The 23,073-nt window shown below is 45.6% G+C and overlaps 1 protein-coding gene across 1 annotated transcript; it reads left to right on the top strand.

The window, feature by feature from the left end:
- Window positions 1–7,498: 7,498 nt before the first annotated feature.
- On the top strand, window positions 7,499–21,446 carry LOC306781378 (PDZ domain-containing protein 4-like; the record flags this gene model as incomplete). The annotated part of the gene is made up of 8 exons (XM_079274212.1): window positions 7,499–7,558; window positions 14,023–14,076; window positions 15,197–15,507; window positions 15,669–15,756; window positions 15,848–15,946; window positions 16,035–16,097; window positions 16,484–16,585; window positions 19,426–21,446. The coding sequence occupies 8 exons, from the start codon at window positions 7,499–7,501 to the stop codon at window positions 21,424–21,426; spliced, it is 2,778 nt and encodes a 925-aa protein (XP_079130338.1). The 3' UTR covers window positions 21,427–21,446.
- Between the last annotated feature and the right edge of the window lie 1,627 nt (window positions 21,447–23,073).

Raw genomic sequence — 23,073 nt, 5'->3', positions numbered from 1 at the left:
TCCTGCCATCACTTACTTGTCTGGTGAAGGGTTGAGCCACTACAACGCAATTACACATTCAGTTCACCCACAGAGCCAGCCAGCGAGACTCCCCTCCCCCTCATGCTCCCCATCTCCTCCCTGCTCTGCTCTGCTCTTTCTTACCCCCCTTCGTGTTTCTGCAATACCCACCATCTCTACCTGATACATCTCTACCCCCCCCCAGGCCAAAGGGGTGAGGATGAGAGGCGAGAAAAACAGTATGAAATAGTGTGAAATGTGAGGGGAAAGGAGGTAAGCTTTCTGGATGGAGAACAGGGGGGGGGGGGGGGGGGTAAGTGTAGAGACTGACGCATGATATATTGATTTTGATGAGCCTAGGGCAAACAAGTAGGAGTATGTGGGAGGAGGAGAGCCACAGCTTGCAGATGTCTTACAACACCTGTTTGGGATACGTTTTGTGTATGCTGGTAGTGACGGAAAGAGGGGGCCCTTTTGGAAACATCTGCAAGTGTCTGAGCATGGCTTATGCGTGTTTGCACAAACAAACACATTTATATTTTCACGTTGCATTGCAGCACTTGCATCTAAAGTGCTATTAAAAGGGAATTTTAATTGGTTTTTATGCTTGAAACATGATAGCTCAGCTGTAACCCAGAGCTCTGAGCTGGACCAGAATTATATCAAAGCTTCTGGCCATTAAAGCAGGCATTTAGACAGCGGACAGCCATTGGGGATCACATTAGGTGAGATCACTAAGGGGGGAGAGGGAGGGATGGAGTGGAATTAATGGGATTTTGTACATTTTCTCCTCACAATGCATCAAGGTGTGTCCGTGCACATGTGTCCTTGCGGGCAAGAATGGGAAAGATGTTGATATTGATCATTAAATACATTGCTGGGTGAATGATATGGTGGTTATTGATCTGAAGAGTCAGTGAGGTTGAAGCATCATGGTAGGAAAATGGCCTGGCAACAATGGGGAATATCACAGCCGGAGTTGCCGCCCAGCCAGCAGGATTACGGATTTAAAATCGGATGTACGAATTGAATTAATTAATTGAGTGCACGCTGAGCTTTTATGAATCTATTCTACCTGGCTGATGTGAATGTTCCTTCCACCTTCCTGTTGTGTTAATGCGATGCTGGGTTTCTCTCCATGCTGTTAAATGTGAATTCATGTTTTATTGTGCAGGCTGATAAAGGGCCTGACGCGAGGAGATGGAGACTTGTGGTCTCTACATTAGCACTGAAATTAATTAGGCCACTCTCACTAAGCCTTCCTCCTCCCATATGGTACCACGGTAATCACCTTTCTCCTGAAATACTTTGACGCCCACTGCACATGTTTTGTGATTTCCTTTGTTTCTCAACCTGCTGCTTTACCTCTTCTCCTCCACCCAGCTTCCTCGCATGCTCTCTTCACCCTCACTTCATTCCCTCTTCTGTTTCCAAACTGTTGGTGCATTTCTTTTCTTTGCCCATCTCTTCCTCTTTTATTGCAGAAATGCCTCAAGCAGCACTCAGCAGGCTTCCCTATTAAAGTTGCCCAGAAGCCAATTATGTGCTCGTAAATGTCTTTGGTCTCAGCCTCGCATTTGTTCCTTCTTTACAGGTGAGATGGTGTTGGCCAAAGCCGATCCCTTCCTCCCTCCTTTACCCCTTACATCCCTTTATCGCCCTCTGCCCCTCTTTCCGCCTCGTCCCTGCTCCGTGTTTAGTCTGTTGTGACACAGTAGCAGAGCGAGATGAGAATTGGGAATAGAGGGTACGTAGTAGTGATGAGTGAAGATTAAAGAACAGTGATGGGTTGACATGAGGGAATAACGCCCTTTCCCGTCCCTGCCTCTCATCTCCCCAACTGCCATGAAAAGCCATTCATTTGTGGAAGAGGACTTGCATGTCCCACATACCAGTCAGCCTCTTATGATAGACAGATAGTTTAATTATTTTCACTGCTCAACAACTCTCAAGTGTGTCGGCTGGTTTCTGTGTCTCTTCTCTCCTTTCATAAAACATAATCTGTGCTATTTACATGGTGGTACAACATCTCCCTTTTATAGCTGGAGCTCTCTTTAAAACATGATGCTCAAAGTCTAAATCTTCACAGCATGATTTCTACTGTCTTACATTAGTTATTTAAGCTTCATATAATACTAATGTTGTGTCTGTTTTGAAGGGAGTAACAAACTGTCCTGCTGTAAGAATACAATTTAATTTGTTTTTGTTTTTGAGTGAGTAAGTATTTAACGTGGATTTTGTAGGAAAATCTGCAATCTAACCAAATTCCTTAATGCTAGATTACATTTAAATGAATTGACTATAGGATAAACACAGACTGACATATAGAGAGAAGGCCTGGTTTGAAGCTCAGCAGATGTTATAGCCTACAACATGGTATAGTTAGCATAAAGATGAACATTGTCGTGCATATACTACAAAAATAGCAGTATTTATGTATATAATAAATAGCAGGGGAGCTACTATCGATCCTTGTGGAACGCCTTTATCAACCATTTCGTGACTTTTGATTTGAAACCAACAGCAACAACAGTTAAAACAGAAAATAATTTGACTTTCTTCATTTACTATTCTCTTGATGTACGTCAGTGTTGACTCTTGTCTTGAGTCTATTTCCTCAGCTAGTTAATTAGCAAGTCCATTCTTCTGCTGACCAAAGTATTCTCCACTCAACCACAATTAGACACATTTGCCGATCGTAGAGACTCCTCTCTTCTCAGTCCACAAACTGGCCTTCCCTTCCTGCCATGGTTTCATTCATCCATCTCTCCGCAGTCTATCTAAGTCCCCATCTCATGCCATCTCAGTGCAGCTTAGACGTGGCTGGCCCTCATCGCTTTCCTCTATGAAATCGCTTTCACACACACATCACACACACACAGTGACTCCTCCAGAATGTGAATGAAGCTGCTGCTGCTAAACCCTCACTATGATATGGCAGTCACGTCACACAGACGCATTCACACATACAGTATATGCAAAAAAAAAAAAAACACAGAATATGGTTCTTGCAGCAGTGTATTATGTACTGGCAGTCTTGTCCTCAGAGCAGTAAATAAATAATGAGAACACTGTTAAAATGCTGCCAGTATTCCATTGCTCTGCTGCTATCAGCCCTGCGCCTCCCTGCTCGGCTTCTCTCTGAAGAAAAGGAAGGTCTTGCTTTAAAGATAGAGGCTGTTCTTCCTTTGACACATTTTCATTCCTTTTCCTTAAATGTCCCCACTGTTCAGCCCTCTCTCCAGCTCATTTACTTACCCTTATAAACTTACCTCTTACCATTTATTTTACTCATGCATACATAATAACTTCCCATTCGCATTTTTACGAGACAGAAGCTTCCCTCTTGTGCATTTTGGTGACGCACAACTGGCAGAACGTGACACATTGTCTCGTGGAATATTACAGGAAGACGGAATGTCTTTACGTTTTTGCTCTGCTTTTGTGTTTATGACTCGTGTAGGGTTGAGATCTGTGGAGGTATGCAAATGTCAGACCAAAGGTAGAGTTCAGTGGAGAAATAGAAGGGCATGCATCATGGCAGATCATGACATGAGCTGTATAAGGCGGACCTGTCCGTTAAAATGTGATGCCCTCTACTTTTCTGTGTGTCGTGGAGCAGGCAGTTTATATTTCAGAGTATTTCCACATAACACACTGGCCTTTTGTGTTGGGGATGAAGATCTAAAGCAGACAGATTGGGGCCGAGCCAACATGAATTTCAAACGGCAACTATCACAACACAAGGAGGTTAAAAGAGAGAGAGAGAGAGAGAGAGAGGCATAATAAGTGACACGGCACTCCATGCTTACAGAAGTTGTTCTTCATTTCTTGGCAGCTGATAAATGACTCTCTGATGTCAGATATAGTTCAAGCACACAAAGATGGAATAAAAGAAAACTGACAGGTAGAAAATGACAGTCCCCATAGGAAGGTCAACCCTGAGTGTGGTTGCTTGCTGTGGATACAATTCTTTCAGCATATTGGTGTCAGTGACTCAAGTCCTTTCTGCCCTGTGGACTGTCCCTTCTCCAGCCCTGATGTCTTTGGTGGTGGCACTGCAGTAAATGTGCCGGTAAAGCATTTTTTTGTATAAAAAAAAAAATAGCAAAGCGTGCTCTTATTGTGTGTGTTTTATTGGGAGGAAAAGAGAGCGAATTTTTACTCACAAATATCCAATCCCCCCCCCCCCCCCCCGAATCCTCAGCAGGTCATTGCGATTACTGTAGAAAACCGTTGTTCTACCCCATCCCAGCTTCTTTGCTGCTCTCCCACACAGTCATTTGCATTTTCTCTCTTGGCTCTCTTCCATATCTTTCAATGTATCCTGTCACACCTGTTATTCACTTGTTTTTTCAGTATTTCTTTTCCCTCCTTTGTGGAAGCGCAGAACCTCATCTAAATGCACAGCCAGTCGCAGGCTCCCGACCTGCTTTGGGCATTTTTACTGGTATGAACAAGTGCAATCATCCTTTTCTTTCTAATACCATCTCATAAGAGCTCAAGGTGACAGAGAATGGCTTACATGCCTGGGATGAATTCACCTATTCCCTGCTTGTCTGCATGTCTTGATAGTGCAGTGCATGCAGTGCATGCATACCTTGCTATTTCATTCACTTTTATGTGGCTTTGGTGGTTATCTCGTCCTGTCCCGCTCAAACAAAACGTATAGGCTTTCCAGTGCTTGCTCTCTTGCCTGCAGACAAGCAGAGAGAGGCAGGGGAGAAGAGAGAGTAAGGAGGAGGGGAGAGGGTAGCAAATGAGGTGTGGGTAAGAATTATGGGGGACTAGAGAAGAGAGCAGTATAGCCCAGCCCTGGAAATGGAGAGAAAGATGGTGAAGGAGAGACAGGAAGAGAGCGAGAAATTATACAATGTAAAATCCATGCGAATGCAGCTTTAGTCGTGCAGTGTCCAGATCAGCAGGCTCCTTCACCGCTGGGGAACAACCGCCTTTTGTGTGTCGTCCCCCCCCCCCCCGCTGCAGTGGGGGAGTGCACTTACCGTCGCGCCCAAGGGGAGAAGCCAAGAAGTATCTTCCAATCAGCCGTTAGTGATTTCTCTCATCTTGTGGGGCTGCTGATGGTGATTTATCACTGACCTGAGACAAGCGCTGTACTCTGCTCAACACCCTAACCACCTGGAATACTCCACCATGCTTTTTATTTATTTTCTTAAACACAAATACCCTCCTGTGGACATTTCAAATAGAGTGACCAGAGGACAAAGGGAGGATTAAAATGGACTTACTCACTGCCATTCTTGAATTTTCTTCTCTTTTTTTGTCCTGCTGCAGACTGAAGATAACTTTTACGGGTACATTTGTGCCACATTGAGGACATGCTTTTATAGAAGAACATAGCCATTTTTTTGTAATTCATCTGTCATATCTAATGTTATATTTTATTTGGAAAGCACGGCAAGCAGAGGATGATTGTAGGCACTCTACGACAATAATCATGTAGGATTGATACTCGGGTAGATAGAGGTGGTCAAGAGATGGAGACGGAGAGACGGGGGGGACAGCTGGAGCACACCTGCCTGCTGAGCACGTCTGACACCTCGCTGCAGCTCGATTAGCGTCTGCTCTCTAGACTAGCAGGTTCTCTCTTCCCTAAGTTATCGTGCTTCCCTGTGTGCATGCGTATGTCAGTGTGAGTGAGTGTGAATTGGTGAGTTTGGGTTCGGAGCAGACTTTGGGATTACACTGCCTCTGGAAAGGATACAGGTGTAGTGGAGCCTTGAATGAGGATTAGCAGCTCTAACACCGTGTAGCCGGCAGCACACCGGCAATGGACCTTTGAGACAAGACTCTCAAGTCTCACTGGAGGATTAAGGATCACGCTTTAACCAACATGATGGGACCCAGGGAGCAAAGGAAGGGGACAGGAAGGCAATTGAGAAAGTTATATTGAGATTCTGTTACCCTTCTAATTCAGGTTATCCTTGACTGAGGCTAATCATTTGTGCAATTTGAATATCAAGGCATGAGAGAATGTGTTTGCATATCCAGAGGCTGATAAAAATGACCTGCCTAAATAAATGAAATCATTGGATATGTAAAAGACAACCCGATAGTACTTGTGATAAACAATTTTCATTACCTTGCAAGCACAAAGTCCAATTGATCCATGAGCTGGTTTGATATTGATTTGTCTGCACAGTCAGGACAGAGTCTTGTCTCATCTGCGCTGAAGAGGTCAGCAATTTAATTATAATCAGTCATTCAGATCTCACCCTAGAGCAGTCTGCCAGAGTGCTGAGTGTGCGATAGTCTAGAGAATCAATGGTCCGCGACTTGTCATGATATCTGATAAGCACGATGTGTTTCTGCTGCAGTCTACGATAACAATCTCACAGTTCCATACATGTCTCGTGTTATTCGGAGAGGCAGTGTGAAAATGACTTCTCCGTTGATGGCAGTTCTGCTCGACAGTTACAGGAAATTTGTCAGTTTGTGAGCTTGTAGTTGAAAGAGCCGTGTGTTGTTGCCTGTCTTGATGTGCAGGTGTGTATGCTCTTTGGGCTTGTATCCCTGGCATACAGCTTATCTTAGCTGAACAGCAAGGGCTTAAAGATCCTGCCTAAGGGTGTAATGGACACCACTTTGCACCACTCAACCTACCCCTTAAGTTAACAAATACCTTGAGCAATACTTTGAGTGGTGGACGAGAGCAGGGCTGTCCCGATGGGGCTTTCAGGAGGAGACGTTATCTCAGCAGCCACTCTCAGCAATCCTGGAAAGCGGAGGGTTTAGCAAGTGATGTGCTCGATGTGGGAGGGAGGAGAGAAAAAACAGGACTGAGGTGAGTTCTTTGATAGCTGTGTTGTTTGTATCTAACTTGTTCAAAGAGCATTGCTGAAAGTGATGCCGTTTGGTTGTCTCGTACTGCAAGTGAAAAAACTCAGGAGCAGCGTGAGGGAGTTCAGCTGGAACAAAAAGCTGCTCGATACAGCAGTTTTCAACACTGAAGAACAGACCAGGCACGGTCGAGCAAGTATACCTTATGATCACTTTTGACAAGTCACTGGATCAGCATTGATTTGACTGAAACAACTGCCTAATCTACATAAGCACAAAACCAGCAGGACTCTTAAAAACCTCCTTTCTCCAGATCCAAGAGAACACTGAAACTGGACGATCTACAACAAGCACATTTACTGAAGCAACATTTTGCCTGCGATGGAGACAGATACAAACACGTGGTGTTGCAGCTCTGAAACAATCGCCACCTTTGAATTTACTTTGGATTATAACACTTGACTTTTGAACGACAAGAGGAGAAGACAGCCAAATAAACTGTGGATCTGTCCCCGGCAGGGATGTGTTGTGTGTTACTCTGAGGAGGAGGAGTGCATTAAACCACAAGCCTGCGGATGAGGGTGGGGCTCTCCCACTGCCACAGACAAAGACCCCGATAGAGAAAGTCCTGGTGTGAGAACTGGTCAAGTGGGGCAATTTTGAACCTGCACAGTCCAGCGGCGTGTCAAAAGTCACTATGGGGTGCAACATGTGCGTGGTTCAAAAGCCCGAGGAACAATACAGGGTCATGTTCCAGGTGAGCACTCTGTCTCTTCTCTTTCTTTCTCTGACTGGTTTTCATCTCTTTTTTTTTTCCTGTCTTCAAGCAAAAGCATTCCTTTGTGTGTCCTTAAAGTTTTCATCGTTATTCTGTCTTAATTTGGTTATTTCTTACAGCGATGCTGCTGGATGAGTTAAAATCCAAACAGCTCAGACACAAATGTCTGCAGTGAAAATCAACAGAACCTCATCACGTTGAGACACTCAATCAACCCGAATAATTCACATGTAATATTCCCAATAACCAGTTTAAAATCCAAGATACATTTAGCATCTATAACCCGCAGTTATTTGTATTCATAAAAATGTCAAGGATAGTAACATCATGTTATTCGTGAATGAGTAAAAATAAAACATTAGCACCATCATATCACTTACTTAAACATGATAGTGACAGAACATTAAGCAATTAATACAATTCATGACATGAATTAAAACTGCATTGAACAGCACTGATTGATTTAATAAGCTCCAGATCATGTGACACATCTCACTTTTTGCTGAACTCGTATGCCTTTAGTGTAGATTTGAAGTATATATATGTTAGCCCCCCCAAAAAAGCTGTGTAAATCACTTTGCAACCTCTTGAGCAAAGCTACTGAAATAGTCAATCAGTGACGATAACACCGATAATTATGATGACACTTCACTGTGATTACAATGATTACGATCAGAGAGAGCAGCGCTAAATTGCGCAAGATATAGAGCGAAACGCCGGCCTGGGGAAAGTAGAGTCCTGCAGAGCCACGAAGGCAGCAGGGATGCTCGTGAACGCCGGCCTAAAGTGTTATGGGAGAGAGGGGTTGCCACGGTTACAGCCTCAGCACCACCTGCCAGCTGGGACCGCGGACTGCATGCGAGTAAGCTCATCTGGCTGTGCAGAGCCCGAAGGAAGCCAAATATAAGTCCCGTGCTTACGAAGCATGAAAAATGCTCAGCACTCATGGGAATGCAGCGCAACACTTTTCGTATCTGTGGCATCAGAAGCCTCAGCTGGGTCTCTGTAGCATGCTGGAGTCGGGCTCTGGGCCAGTTAACTGGGCTACATCTGGTGCCAGAGGCGATGCTAAGAGAAAGAAAAACATGGAGGGAGACTGAGTCCAAATAGAGGCTGGACAATGAGTCAAATGGGGGGGGGGGGGGGGGGGGGGGGGGGGGAAAGTCAGACCGTTTCATTTATTCCTGCCGTTTGCCCTGAGGTCAGTAGATTCTAGTATGGCGCAAAGATGAACATAAAGGCTTGAGTGACTTCACAAAGCATTCAATAAATCAGTGACCTTATCTAACAGGGGTCTGCAGTAATGACACTGACCGCATGCAGGTTAACGACTTTGAAAGTGGAAATCTAATCATTCCACTGATCAGGCAGTGTGAGGTCAACTGTGTCCCTCCACGTCTGTCATCCCAGAAACACTTCAGCTCTGTCAGACAGAGCATCTGCACGTGGTCTCCAGACGGGCGTGGCGATGAGGGGAGCGAACAGCGATGGCAGGAGATACTTTATGTTGTACGATTTGGTGCATGCAGAGCAGTTGCCACGTTGCATGCAAATCTATTGCGTGAATGGTGGTTGTGTAGGTAGAGCAGATATTTTGAGGCGTTGGAGCAGCAAGACTGCATATATTGTGGGCTGGTGAGCCTGAAACGACATTGCTTGCAGGGAGCAGAGGAGCATGAGAGAGAGAGCAAACGCAGATGGAGTACTGAACCAGAGCCACAGCCTTTGGCTTTCAGAGGCTGACGAGTACATTGCATTGAGAATATATTCAGTAAAACACAGAGGTCTGTTAAACTACATTAAAAAAAAGTATGAATACTAAAAGGCAGCCGAGAGGAACACACAGACTTCATGCTGTTTTTTTCTATAAAATTCAATCTCAGTTATTACATTTATGATTACAAACAAAACATTTCTTGCTGTGCAGATGGCTGATTAATCCAAAGACCATGCCAGAGAAAAGATGGAGGTATACTGTGTGCAATCATTTAACAAAAAGACGAAACATAATTATATTCCCCCCCCCCACACACACACATTTCATGGCCTTTAGAGGTTTCCCAGCTTTGAGCTGTTTTCCTTATCGTGAATAATTACACCTTCGAATTAGATGCAGTCTACTGAGTAACTGTCTTTAGACAATAAATACAGCATTACACAGCTTACAGCTACATCAGGCTGGAAACCAGACTGTTAAATGTGACTCTATCAACACACTTGCTTCTCTTGCCAAAGGAATAAAAAAGACTCGTGCATTATACATTGGGCTTCTGCTGCACACTGGTGATTGGTTCACACCCATTTGGCATGTTTCTGATCAATTTAGCCTCCTATAGCCCCGAGTTAAAAGGCACATTGGTGTTCAGTTGATGAGTAACGGACTCGATTGTAGACGTCATGTGCACATAAACCATTTTGAGCAAGAGTTTCCCCTTTACATACATTTTGCAGAGTACCTGACCCCCCCCCCCCCACACACACACACACACACACACACAGACACATACTAAACCTCTGTCCCCCCCTGAGCCCTTCAGCCACTCCCTTTTTCTCTCCTCCGTCACTGTAAAGCGGGAGGCTGTTTCCATGGCAACCGCCGTCATTAAACAAACCGAATGTGCTTTTATTCACAATGACACGAAGAAACACGCTGACAGCCACAAGAGGCAAACTGATGAGGATCAATAATTTAGCTAAATTAGGTGCATGGCTTGGTTCACACCCGCATGCACGTGCACAAAGGAGCATAAATACTGAAGGTGGACAAAATAAAAAGGGACACCCGACAACGTAATTTGACGAGAGCGCCACAATTATTAATGCCCCTCATATAGCAATCGTTAAGAGGTCTGTATGATGCTGTAGTTACAAGCAGATGTAAGGAGATGGGCGACACATGAGAGATTAAAGTTGACGACCACTTGGGGTGGGGTGGGAGGGGGGGGGGGGTGTTCTGTTAAACTGCAGGTTAATTGTATCACCTGAAAGACCGCTCGTTACCTCTTGGCGTGTCGGCCTCTTTTTATGTCAGGGATGTGTCGGTTTCCTCGGGTGAAGTGCAGGTTAGTGTGCGGAATATGTACGCGTCTGCCGGGTTCCTGCTCTTTCCCCTGAAGCCTTCTCAGGCGTGTGACTGACATGAACCCGGGACAAAAAGGATGGAGAGGATGTCTCACTTAATAGGAAAGGAGTGACAGAAAAAAGAAAGGGCGGAGGGCATTATTGTAAGGCCATGTAGCCTGCGACATGTTTTACAGACTTCTGCCACCACCAATAAAAAAAAAAGCCTGCCCACAATTCATCTTTTGTTCTATAATGTATTAATAATGTATGTACAGTCATACTGCTGCTGAGGTTCCTTAGCTCCGTCGCCATCATTTCAAAGAATGTTTTAAATCAATATCTTCTCACTGTTGTTAGTTTATAATGGGCCTGCTGCACCACTCCCTGCTTGCTCATTTGAATTAGCTCCGTGATATCAAACAACAGGGGTCATAGAGCCGGTCGACTCCATCTCCAGATAGATTGATTTACTGAGGAGGCGACTGCTTCAGCCTTCAAAGTATGAGAGATGAGAAAAATCAATTACCGAACAAGTGGAATTGAATATGTTGTGTGCACAGGAATGCACATGGACCGGGCACACTTCAGATTAAGACTGTGATCATTTGTGTACTTTTCCACACGTGTTTAGGATATTGTGGTTTACTGGAGTTAGTCGTCCCTCTTTTTTCATCTCCGCCTGTTGTACAGCACACGCGATTCATTTGCCTTTTAAAAGGGGCTTTCAGATAAAGACTAATTATGCATCAACCACTGAGTAATTTCCCACGAGCCTTCATTGTGTGCGTGTTTACATACAAGTACTGAACCTATAGAGCCAGACTCGCTCGTCGTTTACCTTCACTCTGTAATTCCTTGAAAGCTTGTACTCTACATTTCTCCAGCATCATTACATGCCCCTCACATCCCTTCCTCCTCCTGCACTCCTTCAGCGTCTTCCTGCCTTTGCTTTCTTTTTTTTTTACACTTTTAACTCTTCGCATCTCTTTCATCTCTTTCATATCAGCCCCCATCCCCACCCTCAGCTGCCACTGATACCGCCACCGCTCACGCCCACCCCCCCCCCCCCCCCGCCCCACTGGGAATTGTGGAGGCTTCACTATTTTTCTGAATTTAAATTCTTTTTAAACACAAATAAACAGAAATCGAGATGGAGTGTGGGGATGGGTGTGCACCCGAGGGTTCATTATTTGCATTGTTTTTGTCGCTTATAAATAGCAGATGTAAGTAGTGATCTACTAACCCAGAGATAATACAGAACAGGCAAGAGTGTCATGGATTCTCCATCAAGTCAGATATAACACACAACAACCATTACCCTGCATGAAGTCATCTTCAAAGCAATCCCAGCACCTCTCATTGATAATGAATGAGAAATCCCCCTCTCCTCCCTCTCTCTCAGTATTCATACCTGTCACTCACGAGCTGGCTCCTAACAGCCTTTCTCTGATTCTGGAGAGCTGGACCGTGTGGTCAGAAGCACAGAAACAATAGATACCTCCTGCTGTTTGGAGAGAAACAAAAAGAAAAATCTGAAATAAATATGCCCTTTGGTGAAAGATGTTACGGTGCGATTTGCCTCTAATCTAAGATGCAAAACTACAGTGTTGATTCCTTCGTCACCAATAGGCCATGTAGGGAGGAAGCCTCTTTTTGTATCCAAGTGAAGAAGTTCATTAAGAGACACGGTAAGATTTACGAGGGAACATTAGTGCGAGGAAGAACAAACGCGCACAAGGAGATGGACCGACTGAAATAGAGTGGGAGGAGGGTGAGATGTCGTCTCCGTAGGGAAGGGACAGAGAAGACAGAACTGCTGAGGCAGCACAGCTAAAGAAAACAGAATGTGGGGAAAACAGGAGAGAGTAGAAGAAGGAGTGGATACGGGTGGGGATGGAGGAAGAGAACAGAAAGGGGAATTAATGTGAGCATGGAAACACAATGGCAAAGCAGGAAAGATAGACCAGAGGGTGGTGGTGGTGGTGTAGTGGTATGGGAGAGAACCAAAGGGAGCTAGCAGCTGAATGTGGCAAGAAAGTTTTTGTGCTTGGCTGCACAGGGGAACATTGATTTGACATGCAATTACTGGAAGGGGACAAGAGCAGAGAGGGAGGGAGGGAGTGGGCGAATGAAGAAGCAGGGCGGTAAAGATGTCGGCAGTCGCAGACAGCCAAGGTCAGTGACTGAGTGCAGCGTGAATGACACTCTACAAAGGCAGTCGGGCTCAGTCACTGCCTACGAACATCATCATGTTCCCGTCTGTTTCCTGTAATGAAATCAGGAGGATTGAATTTGTCTTCATGAGTGCATTTCAAAATGTGTTAATTTAATTTGAATTCCATTAAAATTGAACCAACAGCCTACAGCCATGCAGCGCTTTGAGCTGCAGGTCTATAATGCTTGCCATGTTCACCGTCGAAGCCTTGGCATGCTGATATTTGCTAATTAGCATGAACAGAAAGTACATCTTTTGACTGCATGACTGTACCAAATTTCATGGCAATCTATGCAATTTTTGAGATATCGCAGTCTGGACCAAAGTGTTTGGCCGTTAGAGGGGCAGACATTGATATCAACAGAGCCACACCGCTAGCATGGCTACAAACAGCGAGAAATACTGAATCACGTACGAATACTAAATGATTCTTTCTTCTGTTTGTGCTTGATTTGACCAGCAATGTTTTTGGCTCAGTAACCCTGAAGTCAAATCCATGTTTTGATTCTTTCTCCACATTTATTTTCAATAGTCTTTCATTATTAATGGCCCTCGTCCTCTTTCTTGCTGTACGAACCAGCCGTGGTGTGCTAGAGGGGAGATGTTTCAAACGCCTCAGGATTTGGCTTTTAACAACACTAAAGAGTCACGACACATGTTTATATGACAACTATTTACCCTGTATATATATATATATATATGAGGAATGTTTAAATGAACTGCCATGTCCAATGAGCTCTGAAAAGAAAATGAATTATGAAAACATACTTCATGTCTCGGCTAGAAGGGCTTTACTTCTCCGAATCAAATGTTTGAAAGCGCGACATTCAGCACAAATTACAATATACGACTTTGTAGTGAAGCTCCCGTTCCTCAGACAAGAGAGAAAATTAAAGTAGTTTCTCTAGAATATGAATATGTTTTCTTATTCAAATATATTTGCAGGGGAACCACTTTTGATTCACAGAAAAGGAAGATACGTGTTTTGTAAAAAAGCGTTCAGGAAGAGCGGAGCGCACAAAACTAATGTACTAAATACTCATTTTTATCTCTGTGGCTGTTAATGTGAATATTTGTTCTCCAGAAACCCTTGGTATTTTCCACCCTTTCCCAGTTGTACTTACTAACTCCACCATTTTCCTGATTTCTTTCCCTCTCTCCACAGAAGAGTCACATAAACAACATGTTGTGCTCTTTTGACGCTGACGGTCGATTTAAGGTTTCAGTATAAAGCTTTCTGCTCTGTGTGATGTGGCGTCAGCACCTTTTAGATATAAACCAATCTCTTTTTCTCTGTGTGCCTGTAGAAACACCATCAGCCGTGTGACACTATATGCCTGCTGAAGTGTCTTTCTAGTTTCCTATTAGCCAACACAACCTCAGTCTGTCCACAGCTGTGTGTAGCTGTAGCTCCCCCTCCTGTTGAACTAACCTCGCCTGTTTGATCATACTGCCCATGTGGGTCCATCCATCCATCCAACCATCTGTCCATCCTGTCTTCCTTCCTTCCTGCAGTGGTGGAAGAAGTACGCTTTACTTAAGTTAAAGTAGTGACACACCATGCTGTAAAAAACACTGTTACAAGTAAAAGCCCTGCTGTCCAACAGTCCACTCACACACAACAGGTGTTTTCACTTGCCTAATTAGGACTGCACTTAAACGACATCTCCCTCGTTAGAGTTTGGTGAAGTCGTGGGATTTGCATGCACTGCTTCAACACACACCTAGAGGTTTAATCAGCTATAACACCTGTGTGTATGTGCAGAGCCTTTCATTTGCAACGTAACTTCAGCAGAAAACACAATTCTTCCCTCTGAAATTCAGTGGAGTGAAAGTATAAAGCAGCGTGAAATAAAAAAGCTCAAGAAAAAGTACAAGAACCTCGAATTATACAGTACTGGAGTAAATGTACTATCCACCACTGCCTTCCTTTCATCACGGTCAGCATCGATCTAGTCGATCGTTTCACTAGATTTCGAGAAGCACTCCTCTACACCTCGTGTTTTTATCTTTATTACTGCACCATTTCTCCTTTAATTCACATTTAAAAACGTTGACAGTGTAGCACATCCCAGAATTCAAAATCAAGGAGGACAACATACTGGCATTTCACTTGTAAACGTATGTCTGTTGCAATGGGAGCCAATTAAACAGGTGAAATGCCAGTGTTAAGTCCTCCTTGGCTATTACATGTTTTGAGCTCATTGGAATTTGGGTCTAGCACTGAATGTTGAAGCTCAACCTCCTTCACCAAAATAGTCTCTGTAAATTCAATGAGCTCCTTCTCTCATTTTCTCCTCCTGCTCCTCCACCATTTTGATCTTGACTGTGATTTCCAGGTGAATGGAAAGGAGCTGTCCCGCCTTTCTGGGGACCCCACCCTGGACATACGGGACCCTGTGCTGTCCAACATACTGAGGCGGGGGGCCCGCAGACGTGCAGGCCTGGCAGGGGCCCCCGGCGGGTTAGTGCCAGTGACCATGGGTATGGCCGACTGTGTAGACAGCTGCACCCAAACAGACATCAGCTTCCAGCATATGTTGACTCTGGGCAAGAGCAACCAGCATCCCTGTGGTGCTCCACCCCCGCCCGACCCGCCGCCGTCCCCTCCACTGCCGCCGTTACTGGAGCCATATCTGTTCAATGAACTGTGAGTGGGAGCAGTTGCATCGGCCTCTGCAGCATGTCCCACTGTCAAACCAGAGCTCATCTGCCGTCTTGGTTCTTGTCCATGCCATTCTGTTCACACATTTGAAGTTTGAATCTGCCCCAATTACTGAAATAGTATGTCCTGAATATTGTCATTCTCAGCTTTATAGAGCCGGTGTACTACGACCCCACTGACTACTTCGACATCACTCAGCATGAAGTGGACAGACAGGATGAACTGGAATATGAGGTGAGAGACCTTTAGATACTCAACCTGTTACAGGAAAGCTGCCCCGTGGATGCCCGTCTGACATCCTCACACTTCTCTCCAACTGCTTCAGGAGGTGGAGCTGTATAAGTCTCGTCAACAGGATAAACTCGGGCTGACGGTGTGTTACAGAACCGATGATGAGGAGGACCTGGGCATATATGTGGGAGAGGTGAAGAGAGTATTATGAAATCAAATTTTCAATAAAGTTTTCCCATTTCTTTATGCTGCTAAACAAATCCTCCCCCCCCCCCCCCCAGGTAAACCCAAACAGCATCGCTGCAATAGATGGACGCATCCGCAAAGGAGACAGAATACTACAGGTACAAGTTTACTCTATGTACTGGGGTTTGAATTATTTTAAATGATGTTATCAAAACTACAGAGATGAATAACTCTTCACAGCAACAGCTTTTTACTTTCCCTTTAGTTACATAATGCATGAAAGTTTAAGATAACCCTGGTCCACAATAGTCAAGTCCCTTTCAATCCAGCCTTATTCGCATATTAAAGGAAATTGCTTTTAGTGCGGCAATTATTCAAAATCATTTCACGAGAGATTGAATTTCATTATCATGCTGCTATTAAGCTGAAGAGAGATTTATTTTCCCTGAATCCAGTAATTTAATTGAATCTAGCCTTTGTGTGAGGGGTCTCTCTTTTTCTGACATTAGCTCAGTTTTAATTCTCCTCTTTCTTTCTTTCTCAGATAAATGGAGTGGACATCCAGGACAGAGAGGAGGCAGTAGCTATTCTCACCAGAGAGGACAGCACGAATGTCTCCCTGCTCCTTGCACGACCCGAGATAGAGGTGAGGAAATTGGATATTGCAGTCGAAGGGGAGATCACTGCAAGGCTCAGTATGAATACTGACCGAAAACACAATGCATCCTCTCCCTCTTATCGCCCTCTTTATGGAGCAAGAAATTACTTTACATGATCGGGTATATATGTAAGCAGTGCTCGATGGAATCATTAAGTCGTGAGATTCACAACAGAAAGAAAAGAAATCGGGGACACGACAAAGAGCTCGGTGCTCTGCTGTGTGCTGTGTACTGCAAGCTGTACGGGCGCTAGAAAAGCAAAGAGGTGCAAAAACATGATGAGTACACAGATAGTGTGAAGAGAGAGGCAAAGACAAATAGCGCTTGTACTCACAGTGCAAATGTTGCACCGCTTTGTTTCCCTCAAGGTCACTCTCCGAGCACATTGTAACACACACCGAAAGCCCCTCAACAACACACCGAAAGCCCCTCAACAACACACCGAAAGCCCCTCAACAACACAACGAAAGCCCCTCAACAACACACCGAAAGCCCCTCAACAACACACCGAAAGCCCCTCAACAACACACCGAAAGACCCTCAACAACACACCGAAAGACCCTCAATAACACACCGAAAGACCCTCAACAACACACCGAAAGACCCTCAACAACACACCGAAAGCCCCTCAATAACACACCGAAAGACCCTCAACAACACACCGAAAGCCCCTCAACAACACACCGAAAGCCCCTCAACAACACACCGAAAGACCCTCAATAACACACCGAAAGACCCTCAACAACACACCGAAAGCCCCTCAACAACACACCGAAAGCCCCTCAACAACACACCGAAAGACCCTCAACAACACACCGAAAGCCCCTCAATAACACACCGAAAGACCCTCAACAACACACCGAAAGACCCTCAACAACACACCGAAAGACCCTCAATAACACACCGAAAGACCCTCAATAACACACCGAAAGACCCTCAACAACACACCGAAAGCCCCTCAACAACACACCGAAAGACCCTCAATAACACACCGAAAGACCCTCAATAACACACCGAAAGACCCTCAATAACACACCGAAAGACCCTCAATAACACACCGAAAGACCCTCAATAACACACCGAAAGACCCTCAATAACACACCGAAAGACCCTCAACAACACACCGAAAGCCCCTCAACAACACACCGAAAGCCCCTCAACAACACACCGAAAGACCCTCAACAACACACCGAAAGACCCTCAACAACACACCGAAAGACCCTCAACAACACACCGAAAGACCCTCAACAACACACCGAAAGCACCTCAATAACACACCGAAAGCCCCTCAACAACACAACGAAAGCCCCTCAATAACACACCGAAAGACCCTCAATAACACACCGAAAGACCCTCAATAACACACCGAAAGACCCTCAACAACACACCGAAAGACCCTCAACAACACACCGAAAGACCCTCAATAACACACCGAAAGCCCCTCAACAACACACCGAAAGACCCTCAACAACACACCGAAAGACCCTCAATAACACACCGAAAGACCCTCAACAACACACCGAAAGACCCTCAATAACACACCTCCGCCAAATGACTTGGAAACATACAACTTGACACATGTCGACACATTCAAACTGATTTTCATTGCTTAACAGTTGGACACATATGTGAAAATACAAAAACCTATATGCTGCATCTGTACAGAAGAAGCTAAAGGGCGGATTTAAAAGGCACTCGTTAAAATGGTCAAAGTCAAAGACACACACACACACACACACACACACACACACACACACACACACACACACACACACACACACACACACACACACACACACACACACACACACACACACACACACACTCTGTTTAAATATGTCCTTGTATTGAGAGATGAGCACAAGCACTACCTGTGAAAGGCTGACAAGATTGATATTGCGAAGGCACGGCCCCACATTAAGATTCAAGAGAGCGAGGGGAGGACGGAGAACCATCAGAGGGAAATGCACAAGCAGAGATTAAAGCGTGATCTGTTGTCTTGAGGGAGAAAGAGAGAGAACTGAAGGGGTTGTCGACGAATGGGAATGAAGATAATCAATACTTTGTCTGTAGTCTGCACTGCAACTCACATTCCAATCAGACCAATTAGCCAAGATCAACTGGGCTCGGAGGGGCGAGATGTTTACTTTTTCAAGCTCAAGTATTTGCATTTCATTTGATGCCAATCAATACAGCAAAGTAAACAGCTCAGAAACAACAGTTCTACAATATTAAGTGTTATTCATCTCTAAAGATTGGATCAGTAAACACGAGCTATCCTCTACAGACAAATTACTCAATGGCTTTCCATTTCCAAATGCAACAGAAGCTTTTTGAAATGAAATCTCACGGAGCACCGGCTCCATCTAGTGACGGACAAGAGCACTACTCTTATATCGGTTCAGAAACGTGCTGCACTCAGCATTAAATATATATATAACAACAAATATAATCGATTTGTTTACACTGACAACGCTCCATATCTCCGTTATGTGTAAATAGCCAACAGGTTGGCTCATAACTTTATTATATCAACTTCAAAGGTTATATGTCAATAGTGGGTTTGGAGCTTGTTTCCCTGCCCCCAAGTGGCCAAAAAAAAACTGTGAATGCTTATGCTTCTTTAAAAAATATATATATATTGTTATATTCTATGTTAAAGCTCTCATCCAGGCGTGTTCTAAGACATTTAGTCTCTTCACTGACATTGTAATGCATACTTTTCTTCTGTCTTTTGTTTGTCTCTTCAACAATGTCCTTAACACCTCCACCGCGATGCCATCAACTAAATGCAACCACCTGTACCTGATACACCTCTACCTGCCAGAATGACAACCAGCTGGATCAAGATGAGTTGGACCCGGACACGCTGGACAACGCTGTTCATCTACCCAACAGAGCGAGGAGCGCCACCTCGGCCCTGGGTGCCGGACCAGGCGGCGTTGCTGGTGGGGGTGTACTAGGCAGCCTCGGCCGCTCGATGAACAGGGATTCACCTGATTTGCTCAAGACGGTGCTGAGCAACAGCCAGGAGCTGGACAGCGGGGTGGGCCGCACAGATGAAAGCACGCGCTATGAGGAGTCTTCAGAACACGACCTCCTGGGAGACGACCACACTAGTGCCTCAAACACCAACGCCACCAATACTCCTGGGAGCATGCGCAAGTTTTTGTCCAGCCAAGGGGACACTCCGCCCTTGCTGCACTCCCAGGACCTCCAGTTCAGCGCCGACTCCCTCTTAGGGCTGGACTGCGTTAACGGAGGAGGGCTGGAACAGGTGGAGCGATTGGAGAGGGCTTACGCCACCGATCCCGTGAGAATGATGATGCCCGGGCTGACTGACGAGGAGTGTGAGAGGTACAAAGAGCTCCTGGAAATCAAGTGTTACTATGAGAAGATCACCAATGCTCTGATGCCACTGGGCGGTCAGGGGCTGGCCCAAGAGGAAGGTGTCTCACTGGACGTGAACAGGAACGAGAGCCTGACGCAGCACGAAATGGCCCTCCTGGAAGAGGAACTGCGGCACTTGGAGTTCAAGTGTCGTAACATCCTGAGGGCGCAGAAGATGCAGCAGCTGAGGGAGCGTTGTCTGAAGGCTTGGCCTCTCGAGGACATGAATGGAGCAAGTGCAGGGGCTGCTGGACGCTTGGACATTAGTGGTACGCTGGTCAGTGAGGAGTCCTGTCACCACGCTCTGTCAGACATCAATGAGCTCCCAGAGAGGGAGCGCTCGGATAAGGACAGCACGAGTGCCTACAACACTGGAGGTGAAAGTTGCAGGAGCACCCCTCTGGTCAACGAACAGCACCCTTCCCCCTCTACACAGAGCCTGGAGGGAGGAGAGCCTCTTCTCTCGGCAGGTACCCAGCTTCCATCCTCCCCTCGGCAGAGAGAGAGAGGAACCAGGGGCGAAAGGGGCGACGGCACACAAGCAAACCTCAACCAACCCTACTCGCCCCACTCCCACAGGAGACGAGCCGAAGCGAAGACATACAGCCCCGGAGCTAAGGTCAGGTCCCTGTCCCGGGACAGAGGAACCAGGCGGGGCTCAGATGGAGAGGTGAGAAGTAGCCCCAAAGCCAATGGGGCTGCTGAGAGGTCTGGCGGACACAGTGCAGAGACCAGCCCTTACCTGTCTCGCTGTCAGACGGACACAAAGCCACCTCAGCACTACCTGAGCTGCATGCAGCTGAGGTCTCCCTCCACCTCGGAGCGGCTCGGTGGACCCAGAGAGGGCAGCATGGAGACCTGGGGCGACGCCAGCCCAATGAGCTTGGGTAGCACGTGTAACGACGTCGCTCAGGCCCCAGGAGCTGTGCCCTTGTCCCCTCCAATGCTGCCGGCCTCCCCTCGTATGGAGTGGAAGGTGAAGATCCGCAGCGACGGCTCTCGCTACGTGGCCAAGCGGCCCGTGAGGGATCGCCTCCTGAAGGCGCGCGCCATGAAGATCCGAGAGGAGCGCAGTGGCATGACGACGGACGACGACGCCGTGAGCGAAATGAAGATGGGCCGTTACTGGAGCAAAGAGGAGCGCAAGCAGCAGCTGCTGAAGGCCCGAGAGCAGCGGCGGCGCAGGGAGTTCATGATGCAGAGCCGCCTCGACTGTTTGAGAGAGCGCGAGAGGGAGCAGGGAGGAGGACAGCAGGGCACGACTCAGCAGCAGGAGCCCACCTCCATCCTGGAGCTGTGCCACCGCAGGAGCGTGAAGAAGCGGAGTCGCAGAATCCTGGACAACTGGATCACGATACAGGAGCTGCTGGCCCATGGGTCCAGGTCTGCAGACGGGAAGAAAGTCTATAACCCCCTGCTGTCCGTCACCACAGTCTGAGATAAGACGGCAGGCAGAGAGTTGGGGAGAGATTAGACGGTGCCAAAGTGTTTCGACGGGGCCTGTAAGATGAACACATGCTGCTTCAGTAGGCCTACACCTCGGCACACACACGTGTGTGTGCAGGGACTCAACATGTTTCGATTGGAGAAGTATTTACAATCGTGTCAAATCAGAGCTACGTTTCAGAAATGCATTCCATATGCAAATGCAGAATTACAAAAGTGACACATTTTACAATTATACTACAGCATATTTGATATACACCGAATCCCTCTTTTCATTTCGTCTGGTTGAATGGACCTTATCTTGTCAGGAAAACAATTTTTGGACATTTTCATGATGCTTTAAGAATATGCCGTTCTTCTACCTTTCACAGAAACCTGTCACATTTAAAACCCGGACGTCACGCAGTCAATGCACAAGACAGGAAAGAAGCTCGTGTAGGTGGACAGACTTAGACCATTTGAAACAGTAACATATTCAGAGGGAGTACATTTAGAAATGCGTCACCACACGAGATCCGTCTTCTTCCATAAAGGACAGATAGCACCACCTGCTGTACATTAGAGGAGCTTTGCACAAAAGTCATCTTTGCAGGCCTCTACATCAGAGGAAAACTAAAAGTGTGGCTTAGAACCAAGCAGCTGTGAAAACAGGATGAGAAAAAGTCACTTCTGTGCCATAAAACTGTATATTTAGTGTCCATGAAGTTTTCTTTGACGGACATTTTTATTGTGTGCCAGTTGTTGTAGTGAAAACATTTTTTTTTGCATTCTTGTAGTGTTCATGTATAAATGCTCCTTCGTTGTGATACAGGAAATGCAACCTAATTGTCAAGACCACAGATGCTTTTTGATAAAGAGGAACTGAGCGGTGCCTTCCCGTCAGGCAGACTTGACTGTATAGCACAATTTTCAAAGCGATAAAAAAAGAAGCTGAACTGCTTTAGCTGAGAAGGTAATCACTGAAGCACAGAGCAACTGACAAGCCTACCGTTTTATTTTAAAGTAGGGCACGCTGTGCTGTATGAAGCACAGAAAACATTTGATGTGTTCATCAAAAAGGCACATTTGCTATTTAAATGAATGAAATATCAAAATACTTTTTGCCATTTCAAAAGTGCAAAATGATTTTTCCGGACCAATGAGTTTGGGTCGGTATGCAAATATGATTCATTTCAGTCGACTGTGAACAAGGCTATTTCACTGCAAATGAAGATTATTCTTCTCTCCCTGTTAATTGGGTCTACAGCTACTTCAACTCTGGATTTTCCGTTCTCAAGATTCTGAGATTTTTGCCGATGATGTGCTCTCAGAACCAGCCTCTGGATTATGATCCAGTTAAAGTACCTAGGACGACAATAACTGCCAAGAATGTGTTCAAAAAACCCTGTGAACAAAGCTGATTTGTATTTGGCTTACATGCATGTTTGATATTGAGGCAGAAATGTTTGAAGACTGAAAGCCTTTAACATACTGTAGTTGTGTGTGTGTCTTTCTAACTTGCTTTAAACGCTAGCATAGTTAATGAAAACATGGTTTACTTGTTCAATATTGTGACGTCCGTTTTGTGTCAGCCATTTTCCAGTGAAAGCTTTTCTAAATAAATGCTGTGATCATGAAACTCACTTTGGTGGTGTCTAAT

This window comes from Melanostigma gelatinosum (assembly GCF_949748355.1).
Source record: "Melanostigma gelatinosum genome assembly, chromosome: 8".
NCBI lineage: Eukaryota > Metazoa > Chordata > Actinopteri > Perciformes > Zoarcidae > Melanostigma > Melanostigma gelatinosum.
This window is presented reverse-complemented; position numbering and strand designations above follow the sequence as displayed.